Source organism: Caloenas nicobarica, chromosome 5 (assembly GCF_036013445.1).
Source record: "Caloenas nicobarica isolate bCalNic1 chromosome 5, bCalNic1.hap1, whole genome shotgun sequence".
Taxonomy (NCBI): Eukaryota; Metazoa; Chordata; class Aves; order Columbiformes; family Columbidae; genus Caloenas; species Caloenas nicobarica.
In genome coordinates, this window is record NC_088249.1 from 63,558,516 (window position 1) to 63,572,089 (window position 13,574).

A 13,574-nucleotide genomic window follows, 5' to 3' on the forward strand; every position below is an offset into this window, starting at 1 on the left:
CACATAAAGCAATTCATGTTTAATTTAAAATCTTGGTTTGGATTTAACAGGCTTACTTGTTGAAGTTTAATATTAAAATAAACCTTATGACACTCTTTTTATAATTACCTGCTCTGAATTTATTAACGTGTAAACACCTCCAAATATTTTAAAGAAAAAACATAATAGTAATGCAAACTTTATCTTGGATGAGGGAAATACAAGAATTTGTGTTTAAAAGAGTTACTGTTATTTCAAAATAAACATCCGACGCTTTCACGAGTTGTTTGGTTTTTTTCTTTTTTCTCTGTTCATTTTAAAGCAGATCTCTCAGTGTATATATTAAGAAAGTGGGGTTTTTTTCAGCTGTGCTGCATTTTTCAAAATAGTGCTGCTTATGGTCTGGTTTACGCTCCCAGAAGAGCTACATACGTTGCTTCTATAAGAACTGGGTCTTCCTATGGCTTTTCAAATGATTTATGCTTGTGTTTAATCTTCCTAGAAAACATCTCAAAATAAGAATAAAAGGCTGCAATTTTTCTTTCCAAAAACATGTTTGAATGTATAGCTGAGTATGGTGCAACCAAGCAATTGTGACCTGTCTGTATTTAGCAGAAATTTTGAGATGGCGAGGTAAAAGGGTCCCACAGAAGTACGATACAATGTGCTGATTTTGATAAGGCTTGGAAAATGAAAGAAGAAGGTCTTGATCCTGCCTGGCCAGCAGACCCTCTGCGGTTTATTTTGAAGACCACAGGAACAGATCAAAAGGATGTGTTTCGAAATTAAACTTGAAAAACTACAGAAACCTACCAGCTGGTACTTAAAAAATTATTTCAAGAATGCTTTTGGTATTTTCTTTCCCTGCAAAGGAAAATTAATTTTCAATAAAATCTACTTACTTCCTGTAGTAAGCAAATGCTTGTGCCGTTCACTGTGTGCTGCATTATTCGGTTAGCAGCAGTATTGGATATTACAGACATCAGCAGTAGCAAAGTGCAGGAACACAGATTACAAATAACAAGACTTTCAAAATGTATGAGTATTTTTTAAAAAATTTATTTCATTTTTAATGAAACAACTGAGTTCTGCTCAAATTTATACAGTCAGTGAAATAATCCTATAAAATGATTTTTCTAGGACGTTACAAGGCACATAAATTACCAAATATAAACATAGAAAAGTAGCCAAAATAATGAACTAAGCCCCCATACGCCTTCAGCTATTTTAGAGGTGTGTGAGTGATTTACAAGAACGTGAATCACTCTACTGACAGGGTAATGAATATTTCACGTTTGGCATGACCAACAAAAGTACAAATCGGGAAGGAAAAGCCGGGATTCAGGAACAGCGTTGTGTTTTGTGGCTCGGGAGGGACTCGCGTCTTCCGAGGCTCCTCCTGGGGTCAAAGGGTTGGGCATCTTTTCCTGCTTCCCTTCGTGGTCCAGCGCCCGGACCACGGGGTGTCTATTGTCTGACAGAGGAAGGGGCAACATCTCGATTTCCCCCGGGGCTTCTATTTTGGGCAACTTTGTAAAAAAACCAGGAAGGATCGACGTACAGATCTAGCGCTGAGCATTGTCTTTAGCTTTAAAGAGTAGGTGTGCGGGGGGGTTTCTTGGGCTTTTCTTTTTAAAAAAAGTAATTGCTTTGGGAAGTCATTTGGCATGCAAAAAGTCTTTATATCCTGCTGGTTAAGAAAATCTTGCAACCCATAAAAATAGTCAATTTTTATTTCGTTTCAAGCGGCATTACCAAATAATTTCCACAAATATTCATTTTCCACCTGCATATATATTTTTCAACTAACCTAACAATCAAGGATTCAATGTAATAAGATTTTCATACAAATATATTGTATTGTGTATTTTCTTCCATTACCAGGATCCACTCCTTTATGTAACTCTAAGTATATATTCACATATTAGAGAGTAATAATTTGGCTAAAAATATATGTCTATTTCTTATCTGATTGTAGTAATTAGCCTATCGAGGGTAATTTGCTATAAAAGATACAGTACTAGAAATAAATAGTTCTACAATTCAAAGATCTTCAAAATGGGTTGCCATTTCCAGTCTGTCTTAAATTTTCCCAAGTCCTTTTAAAGCATAAGCTAAATTTACTACACTTGAGAAAATAATTTGGACCTACGTACATAGAGTCCCGATCGCACGAGAAGCTTATTTCACTTAATCTCCTTCTTGGTTTTGTAATGGGCAGAAACAACCAGGTAATTGTCTGGATTCATGTCCCTGAGGGTTGGAGATTTGCTCTGGATCGGAGAAGTTTTCCCATCCACCCGGGAGATCTGCAGCATCCGGCACGGGTCGTGCTTCAGTAAGTAACCTGCAAAAGTCTCCCATCCTCCTCCGACACGAACCATCACGTGCTTGTTGTGCAGCATCTGAAATTGCATATACAGAAAAAAACCAAACTAACAAAAAACCAACTCTTGAAAGCGAACAGTTCACAGGGAAATCACGTTTTTTTTTTCTGCTGGAAAAAGCTGGGCTTGCTTTAATTGAAAGTCACGGAGTTGTTAATAGTCTGCTTTATAATAAACGGAAAGGAAAATAAATAGTAGAATGGTTTTTACTCGAATTTAACAAGTAAATTAAAAACTGTAAGAAAATGAGAGAGCATTTAAAACGAAAGGTTTTCACATTTTATGTAAACAATGATACATGTTTTTCTAGTCATGTAGCACCAAGTGATCCTGTTCTTCATGTGTTTAGTATGAACACATTAGGGAACATGAATGTTTTTCAGATTTTTTTTTTTAAATATGCTAATAAAGACACCATTTGACATGTCTTGACCTGGCTTTTCTTTATAGGATAGGAAACTACAGAAAAGGAGTAGTGAAGGACAAACAACCCAAACAATCACCTTTATCTCCTAAAATATCAAAATAATTATGTAAGAAAATGAAGTACTATTTAGTTTAACAAGTTAGTATTGCTGACATATAGTCTATCTAAAACAGCCTAATACTGTAATAAATTAGTCTAATGACGGACATCAGAAATAATATATCTGGAACAGTTTGGAGATATCTGAATTTATGCTGAATTGCAAAAGAAAATACAAGAAAAGTCCCCAGGCTCTTACTAGCGGGAAATCTCAGTACTGCTGACTGTCTGTATTCCAGATACACCAGGGTTTGACCAACAAAGCAATTTCAGGCTGAGAGGGGTATGTAACTGCCAAATTAGGTACCTGTCTCTAATGTATATCCTCCAAATCCACACTCGTTTTCTGCCTAAACTCCACGTTTTTCACCAAGTACTGATGTCACTTCTCCCACGGCTGCACCTCTGAGTTCAATTGGCAGTTTCACTAATTTCTCTCCTCCGGTTCTCCATGCAGAAAAGTCAAATAAATACCAGCGAGGTATCATAAAGCGGCATCTTCTATAGAAGCCGCACCATAAATCACATATTGAAAAGTGCTTTGATTAGTACATCTTATGAAATGCAAACATCATTTAGCTGTAGTGCCAGAAATTCAAATTTGCCCCTGTAAAAGGCACGCCAGAAGATGCTTCATGTAATCGGGCCGGTGACATTTGGATTTACAGCCACAATGTGTATATGGGCTCTTCTGTGCATCCAAAACCTCCTCGAGGGCTGATAGTATTGGCAGACGAGACTTATGTAGCACATAAGCCTTTTGTAACATAGCACAATTCAGACTAGTACACATAGCATAGACAACAAAAGAAGAAAAATTCCCAGTCAAACAAAATCACAGAAAATTAAAGGCAAAAATGTAACTGGGAAAAAAAAATAAACAAACCAAAACAAAACAGCCTAAAAATATGTTATTTGACTTGTGTTACGTGAGGCGACAGATTCACCTGGAGTGAAGAAAGCGTGGCAAACCGTACAGCTTTGTGATGCTGGAAAATCAGGGTGAGTTTAAAAGGAATCAAACTCTTCATTCGAACAAGCAGCTGCAGATGAAATCTTGTTAGAAAGTTTTCATTTAAAACCTTTTAATGCAAGGAAATTCTTGTTTCTGCATTTTGGTTTTTATGTGAAACGCGCTGGGAAGTCGATTCAGCTGTATAGGTACGGAAAAATAAAGTTACTTCTGATCCATCCTAACGAGAGCACACTCAAGTACTCTCCGTTTAATTAACATCTCTCAGCTCCTGAGACGTCCTGTGCTGTTGCTCTGGGTTGTAAAGTGTTAGTCTCTGCAACAGCTATACACAAGGGAGGTTTTTCAGACTCACATCTTTGCCAATTAGACTTTTTCTCTTTCCTCTCAAGCTTTGTGTTTTAGTTTCAAGGCTTCATTTTGAACTGGCAATGGTACGAGCAGCCTTCAGCGGTATGCGGTTTGCATCAGGTCTTTGGTCTGGGCAATATATCACGAACGAAGCAAATGGTTTTTACATCAAGTTTGTAAACTGCAGCTCAAACGGTGACATAGCCTTGAGACAACAGAGTCTACAGAGTTTTATTTAGCAGCTTTCTCCTCTTTGAATGTCTAAAAAGCATTGGAGAAATGCCCCCAAAACTTTTCACAGAAAAGCATTTTAAGCCCAACTTTAGTCTGCTGCAACATGTGATGTGGGAAGGAGTTAATTGTTGCTGAATTTCAGCTTCCACGTATTGTCACAGGGGGGTTCACGTTCCAAGAGCAGCCAGTATCTGGACTTCTGATTAAGAGTTGGGAATGGAAAGTTAGCAAAAAGTATATTTAGTTCAATTTCCCTTAGGGACTACTGTGCAGACAAATAAAACCTACTGCTGGTATGTTATTTCCTGATGCTCAGGTTAAATGTACATCTTCTGCCTTTCCACTCTTTTTTCTTTCTCTTTGTATTACTAGACTATTATAAAATTCATTGAATGCTTGCCTTCTATAGAGACTGGGTTTTCCTGCACGCTAAATATAGTCATTGTTCACGCTGTGCTGTGCCGTGCCGCAAAAGCACCATTTTACTGCTATGGCCATATTTTTATGTTAATAACACCAGCACAAATCCAGAATAATTCTGCTAGCTACAGAATTGAAGGATTTCTCACCAAAAAGGAAAAAAAAAAAAAGAAAAAAAAAAAAACTTGCTCTACTTTCTAAGTGAAAAAGCAGTTTCCTCTGCAACATACTTCAGCTGAAGGTGAAACTTTTGAGTTTTTTATGATCCACCCAATTCAGCTTTTCCATTGCATGAGATCTCTGAGAAAGAAAATGTTGGACTGTACAATAATAAAGATCATCAGTCACTTATCAATGTAAATAAATTCGTGACATACGTGTATTTTCACACTGCTATCTACCCAATTGAAACTGAGAAAACCCTTTCTGTAAGATAAAATCCAACATATGTTTATGATATCCATAAATCTTCCTTATTTCTGTTGTGTCTGAGGCAGGGCTGTCAGTAAAGCTGTTCCCCCTAGAATCTGTGTTGAAGTTAGAACAGCTGAATCTATGGTGAAGCAAACAGATGAGAAACCAGATGACCAGACAATAGCATCAGAGGAGGAATTAGAGATTGCTTCGGTGCGCATTAAGGCTGTATCAAGAGACAACATGAAAAATAGTCAATAAAAGTTAGGTGAACTAAGCTGTCACTGTATAGGACTTTGGTATCAAAGTGAAATGTAGTCTAAATGGTTCTGGTTTTCACATAAATCAGTTTAGAGAGTTGTATGCTTTATTCAAGACAGCCTGTATGCAAATGTACTTAAGCTTATGTTAATGAACATAGTTTTATCGACTTTAAAAAAAAATCTCTTTCGTTTTATTGAAACTGAAAATCTGCCCAATGTTGTTATTCTTCAGATTATATTATAACTTTCTTAAATAATATTTTAGGGAGGGGAGGGGAAGCATTACACACTATGGATCTGTTCCAAGTCCTGCAAAAGCCAACAGAAAGAACCCTACTGACTCGAAAGGAACTTGGGCTGGGCTCTGGAACACAAACACAGCAACTCAAAGCAAATCATAGCCCGGAGTCAGCTGGTGTGATTTTAGGCCAACTTCAGAAACGATGTAGGCTACATACTGAGAGAATATTGACTATAAAAACCAAGGATGTTTGGCAAAATAACGCAGTGCATCACACCGGTGGCTGTGCAAAGTAAATGTTGCACTCCAAAAGTGAAATGGTAATGAGATTGGGAAAGAGAAGAACTGAATATATTTCAATTGCTTTTTACTGAATATGAGCCACTTAGACTCCTTGTTATCAGCAGATAGAACCCGTGTTTCTCTTATCTTAGCACCTTCTTTGAGAGACATTCAGCCCATGAAATGGGCTTCTGGATCAATGTATTTTTACACTGAGCCCAGAGACATCCCAGGCCAACACTAAGGAAATCCCAGTGCTGTTAAGACCTATCCACATTACTGTGCCAGACCAGTACCCATAGCGAGCTGGAACAACTCGCCATCATCACTGCAGGCTTCGAGCTCTGACGTAAATACAGACACACACATGGTAGACTCAGATGTGGCACCTCTACTTTAGGATTTTGCTGCAACCTCAGCTGATGCTACTTAGGAATCATTTTGCTCCAGCTTGTCTGTACCATTTACATCAATGCTCTATCCTCCTGTCTATAGGAATAAAAAAAAAAAAAAAGAAAGAAAAAAAAAGGCTTTCTCAAATCTCAGTATTATTCACTAACCATTCTTAGTAAAAAGAAGGTGAGGGCAGGACACACCACTTGGACCGGGAACAGGACCCAGATCTGGGCTACCAGGCTTCCCCAGCAAGTCTCTGAGCCTTTATCTAGAACAGGGTATTGTCAAGGAAGGACAACTGATTCCACAGGGCACAGCAGACTGGAGTTAGGATTGCTCCTTGGTCCATTGAGGTGCTGAGGAGACCCGACATGAGCAAGTGCAAGGGCAACGGACAAAAATGAAGAGCTGCAGTGCTGCCCTGTGGACCATGGATTAGTCCTTAATAGTGATGTATAGCAACCACATATTTCTGTAATACTAATGTTACCATACTGACAGTTTACTCATTTCCAGTAAATGCTCATGTAGTCAATGCAGTAGTAGGCATTTACACCAAGTTTTCTAAATACGTTCAAATGGGGAAGTGAATTTTCAGATATTTGCAGGTAACTGTTGCTATGTGGAGTTTTTCTGCTTCCCTGACAATTCGGTGACCTGAAAACGCCATCAAGGATGCGTGACAGTCATCTGACTAATTGCTGCAAGCCACCTCATTACAGATGTTAAAAGCACCTTTTTAGCAGAGAACATGCAACTTCATCTCCAGAGTTCACTGTAAAATTGATAGCAAAATCCTGCAGTACCATCAGATTTGAATACCACTCAGGTTAGATTTAGATACATTCTTCTTTTTAAAAGTTTACAGCCACTGCAGCATACATTTTATAAAGGGCATAACTGCTGCTACATACATAGAGTTCACCCCTATGGACACAAGGGACCATGGGAGCAATTCCCAAGAGGATATGAAAGAAAACCGGATTCCAGCTGGAGAGCTAGAAACTTGCCCTCCATCTTTTTTTTTTTTTTTTTTTTTTGGCTTTCCTTCTCATTTTTGTCATTGAATTTGTGTGTTGTCTTCCTAGAGAAAAGTTTGAGTCTGATAAAACATAAAGCTTATTTTAGACTTTTAAGAACTCACTAATGTGCCTAAAGTGCATTTCGAAGGAGCTCAAATTAAACCTCAGTTCTGCAAACCCGAAAAAGTGCAAATTATGTGGCCAATTCCAGATATTAATTATTCATCCACACTGAAGTAATCTACTTATAGCATATTAATGTGTGTTTTGGCAGGCAACAGTATATTAGTCCCTTCCAACGTGAATTATCCTATGATCCGATTCTATTAAGGAAAAAAAAAACCCCACCAAACCAAAACCACAACTCTTTCCTCACCTGAAAAACAGGAAAAATGCACTCCTCATTTTTCCTTGTCATCCCCCATTAAGTCACATTTTGCCTAGGCCCTCTCTTGATATAGGATTATACAAAACTGTTTTGGATTATGTCTACTAGTTTAAAAAGTTCCAAATGATGCAGCTTGTATCACTCCAGGCACTACATATGGATTTATTTAGGGACCTCCTCCGAGTTTCTGTGTTGTTCTAAAACCCCAATAAAGGAGTTTGCACTTCCCCTCTCTGCAGACACCAGGATAATGACATGGAAAGTAGACAGCTCGCTGGATTAACATCTCCCTCTCATTTTCAGGGATTTATATGTAGTAAATCACACTAAATGGATCTCACTTAGCTGGAAAAAGCATTATAAAAAAGCTCAGCTTGAAAAAAAAAGATGTCAAGAGCACACAGTAATTGTTTGTCACAATATTTCTAGCTGTGCTAGAGTTGGGTTTTATAATTAACACACTTTCTGAATTATAAAGAACTTTATTTTAATGTTCTGTCTTGGGCTGTATCAAACACATTAACAGTTTATTGAAACAGTTAATTGAAACAATCTCTTACACTATGTTGTACAAAAAAAAAAGAATAGGACGGAATGATACTTTATAAATTATTTATAAGCTTCACTGTTTCAAGTCTGTATTTCTGAAAACAATCAAATGCAAACATTCCTGACTTTATAGTAAATATTAATGGTGGAAAATAAAGCAGAATGGAGGCATTCATCAGAATCTCTACATCTCCATTTTTGGGCAGAATAACATTTATTGCTTTTGTCAAGTGATATTTCTCACTGAACAAGGAGCTCGGTTTTCACGCAGAACTTAACAAAGTTCCCAACCGCTTCAGCAGCACCACCACAATTATATTCTCTATTGACTGACATACGGGCTGGGGGAGAATGACACCAAAAAGAAGTATTGACTTAAATAGGTGGTACAAAAAATTGTATCAGTGTCATCCCAGCCGGAATGATTTTCAGTGGCTGCTGATATACTGAAGCCTGAAAGACCTTCCAGGTGAGGCAGCCTCAGAGGCTTCAAAGTGTATATAGACCAGGCCTTACACTAAATATCGATCAGAAACCTCCTATAATTCATTGAGTCACTTTTTCAGTTTGTTTCGGATCAAAAGAACAAGCAGACTTTGTGTATGCAAACACAAAAAGCATCTAAATAATCATTTGCACATGAGACACAAAAGACAATTTAAACATGAGAAGTATGAAGCAGAAAATGGCAGGTGTGAGTATCTGCTTTTTTCCTTTTCAATATCTGGCTATCACTTCACTCAGTCAAACAAAATTAATCAGAGAGAACTATAAACTTATCTCTCTTCATTCAGGGGGTCAGCCACAGTAGAGACAGAGGTTTTAATTTTATCCTTATCTATTTTGAAGTTAAAAGTGAGTAAGTGAGTCTTTCCGAGCTGAGTACTAATTTCTACACATTCTCCTAGGCAAGAACTGTTGTATTAGAGTGCTAAAGATAAAAAAGAAATGCTAGTGGTGCAACATATTACACATGGTGACATCTTTAAGACAAACACTAACTTTCACCGTATTTATGGTGGGATCCCTGATCTGTGTCTGGTGCCCAACACACAACAAATAAAGATTTAGGGTATGATGACGTATTTTCATACCATTTAGCATATTAAACTCCAAATGCTTCAGATACACACATCAGACTCGCATTAATAATAAGACTTAGCTTTTTGAAAAAGCCGCCTACCTTCAAATAAGTCAAGACATGAGAGACTCATAAGGTTTAGTGCAAATCGACTGACACTTTTAACAGCCACTATTCTCCAAAGGGAAAAATGTTTGATTTTGAATTGTTATAGCCGTGTTTTCATTAAACTGTCCTTCCTACCAAGATATCTGTCAGTTTTCTATCACATAGTTGAGCGTCAAAAAGGATGTAGAAATTCTTCAGCATTTGTAAAGTGACAGCAGCTGATAGTATTAATATTATGTACTACAATTTTTTATTATAATATGGCATTATTGTAGTATAGTATTAAATTAAATAGGTATTACCTATTGTTTCACTCTTAAATCTATTAACAAATTTTGCAATGAAGTAGAAATGGAAATGTTTAAATATATAAATAAAGCAAAGATCCAATCTTCAAATTTTGGAAGCCTACTCAGTAATACAAACACTTTTGTCTCCTATTCCTTCTACAAACTTAGTAGGACTTCGTGTCTGTTGCCATTTGTCATTGAAAAAAAAAAGGCCAAAACAAGATTGATGCTCCTTCCTGATGAAGGTATTTTTTTTTCGAGAAAGGGTTAATCTGGGAATTAATAAATTGAAAAATTGGCACAGAATGTAATGAATCTGGGTAGACAGTAGATAGAGATTTTTCTTCAACTTTGTTTATTCAAATCTGACCTGAAACATGTAATTCTCTGTGGGCTTTGTCAAATGTCTGGTGGTCTCAAAGCTGAGAGCTGTTGCCCAATTGTAAACCATGTTTTCTTTTTGACGATGTTAGCAAAAAGATCAGAGACTTGGCTAAGCCTGGACTCTCATTCCTCAAAATGCTGCTGCCAGTTCAGGCCTTTGCTGGTCTGACTGAGGAAGTTTTGGAAGCCAGAGTTGTATCTGATTTTTATCCTTCAATACCGTGTAGGAGAGGTGGACATTACAGGTACTAAATTATTTAACTGTGTTATTTATGTATCCTCCCTTGCTCACAGGGTTTTTCTCTCATAATAGAAGTTGACTTCTTAAGATGGTTCCGCATCAATGTGAAAATGCCAATTTTCAAGCGGCAGAGGGACTGGTGTTTGAAACATGATGAAGCACTATTACTTTGCCACAAAACCAGAGGCTCACCAACAATACTTACAGCATAATGCCTGCAAGCTTCAAAATCCTTCAACATTGATATGAAAATGATCCATGTGAGGTACGTAAGTTAACTCCTGGTCTCTTAGCAGATTAACTAACATACGCACCAAAAAGTCTCAGAGGAAACAGAATGAAATCCAATAAAACCGAATGAGACCAGTTACACAACATTTTCAGTGAGTGGCTGATCCAGTTCCTACTGAAGTCAATGGGAATCTATCCAATTCTTCAAAAAGTATTTTGGGTCATGTTTTTCTGAAATCTGAACCTGACCCTTTTACTAAAGTAAGTGTTTTTTTCTTTTCTGAAGAAGCCTCAAGGATAAGGGCTTTAAAACTGTACCCACCATGTCCTTTGTTAATTAAATCCACTCCTTACAAAGCAGCCCGCTCATTCTCCTTTTCATCTCATAGATATTTCTATGAAAAGATGCATAAGAACATCAACTTTTTTACCTCACTAAATATCACACTGTGGAGAGTTCTTTTAGAACATGAACTCATCCTTCATTAATCAGTCAGTCATTTTGCTTGCATGCTGATTTCTCATTTTTCTAGACTGACGTTACACTTCATTCATCATCTGTCCATTCAGCAACTGTTTTCACTTGCAAAAACACTCCTCCCAATGAAAAACTTAAGCAAAAGGAGGGCAAATAAAGCTAACCTGAAATGAGAACACCTTTGCCTCTTGGGTCTCAGTTTCTTTTCAAACCTTCTTTATTCCATTTGCAAGTTCCTGCTACAGGATCTCTGGGCTTCATTTCAGATTTCCACCTCACAACTTTTCAATTTATTTTTCTAATACTTATCTGAGTTGTTAAACTACCTTATCAGTCAAAACTCTTTCTTTATAGTGCTTATGAAACACTTCTATAAGATGTCACACTTTCAGCACAGGGCTGATGATGCAACTGGGGACCGAAGATCTCTGTACTCTGCTGAAGACAGAAAGGCACAAAAATAAGTGTCTAGTGGTTTGGCTGAAATCAGACTGATGTAGCTCAAGAACAAAGGCATCATGTATTAACATACCTTGTTGGTATGACGTATATTACCCGGTCACCTGCTGAAGAAAGTTAAAATGCTCTAACGCTGCTTAAGTGACATATAATTCCTACATGATTGTAAATTCCCCCTAGCAGGAAGGCAAGTGGAACTTGTATAACCCTTTAAAAATCTGGGGACTCCGACTTATCCGAGTTGTTAAACTACCTTATCAGTCAAATATAGTGCTGTATAGTGCCCACAAGTATCTCTAGTCTCCACCTTTCACCCTTACACAGAGCTAAATCCTGCTCCTCTGTTATTGTTTATCCAGGAGGCAAATCCTTCTCACCAAGCATCACAGCAGTATGAAATGAAAACAAAAATTCTTTTACATTCAGTCACAGCTCAGCAAACTAGTGTGCAATCAGGTTAGAAACCCAATAGCAAGGGGAAAGAGTTTATAAATTGCTCCTAGTGGAGTGGAGGTACATCTGTGGAAAAGTTGAGATGGCTTCTTAGTTACATCTTGGTTTAACAGTTGCTCAAAGTGGGAAGTTTATAAAGGTCTGAAGGAAGCCAGGAAACACATAGTTGCACACAAAGACACAGGGTGTCTAAGAAAACAGAAGAAATAGGGTATTAAATGACTAAAGCCTCATACAGTCTTAGGGAAATAACACAGGATAAAACCAGGACCAAGACATCCACTTAAGCAGTCAGAGAACAGGTAAATGGCATGTTTATAGTCGTAACGGGCATCATGTACCAGAAGATTTTTTCTATTTGATATTTCAGCAGAAAATCACACTAGAACAGCACACGGCCTCCCAAAACAGGCAACAGCAATTCCTGAAAACAATGCTCCTGTAAATCCAATCTAACGGCTTACATGGGTGACAATGAATGGATTTATCAGAAGTACAGTAACCGCAGGGTGGTGACAGAATGGCAGGGTAGAAAACAGGGTGTCCCAGGATATGGGGATCACAGAATAGAATCATTGATGAGTGAGATGACAACAAATGGGTGACCCAGAAACACCCACTGCAACATTAAAGCCAGCAGTATGTAAGAGCCAAGGGAAAGAAAGTTTCTTTTCAGCAGGCATCGAAGAGTGAGCAAGAATCAAGCGGCACACCGAAACCCTGAACTGATGAGAGACATGGAATAAAGGATGGAGAGGGAGATCTCAGGGCAACTAACAGTAATCACTGAAACTATTGAAAGACAATTTAAAGACTTGAACGACAAATTGGATGTGTGACTGACAACGCTGTCCTGTAAATTATGGGATCTAGCATAGAGATGATTTTTAGCTGACACCCAGTTACCTGAAGAGATGGTAGAGACTGAAACTATGGAGCACTGATGAAGAGAATTGTACATGATACCTGACATGAGGAGCTGAAGCACATACAAAGACACATGCAAGGTGGTGTTAGGGCAAATGAGAATTTTATAGGAAAGCAGTATGAAAAAAAAAAAAGGCCCACTGGCATAGTGAAGTAAATGGAAAGATCTCATTAAGCCTGAGGCATTGATTAGCGTAGAGGTCTCAGGGTGAGGAGTAGCATTTCCGCAGCTATTCCACCATTAAAGATACTTAGAACCCATGAAATAACATCTTGCTTTCTGCAAAAGAAATAATCAAGCAAGGAAACTGGATTTTTTTTCCCTTTCACATTGTGAAAATGCAGCCTCCTCCCTCTACTTGTTCTTGGCAAGAAATGAAGTGAATATGCTTGGTATAATGGCATAAAGCACTAATGCACGTGGATGGAGACTAATGAAGAAGATTGCCTGTTCCACTAGTTCAGCTCTGGATTGAATAGACATGCAGGCAGCCAGC

General features: G+C 37.9%; 1 protein-coding gene across 2 annotated transcripts in view; it reads right to left on the reverse strand.

Annotated features, from left to right (window-relative positions):
- Positions 1-1,097: 1,097 nt before the first annotated feature.
- The window catches only part of GAS2 (growth arrest specific 2), a 91,003-nt gene continuing 78,526 nt past the window's right edge, over positions 1,098-13,574 (reverse strand). For both annotated transcript variants that reach the window (XM_065636592.1, XM_065636590.1), the window contains exon 8: positions 1,098-2,384. In XM_065636592.1, the coding sequence (XP_065492664.1) occupies positions 2,166-2,384 (219 nt within the window). In that variant the 3' untranslated portion in view covers positions 1,098-2,165. The remainder of the gene's footprint in view (positions 2,385-13,574) is intronic.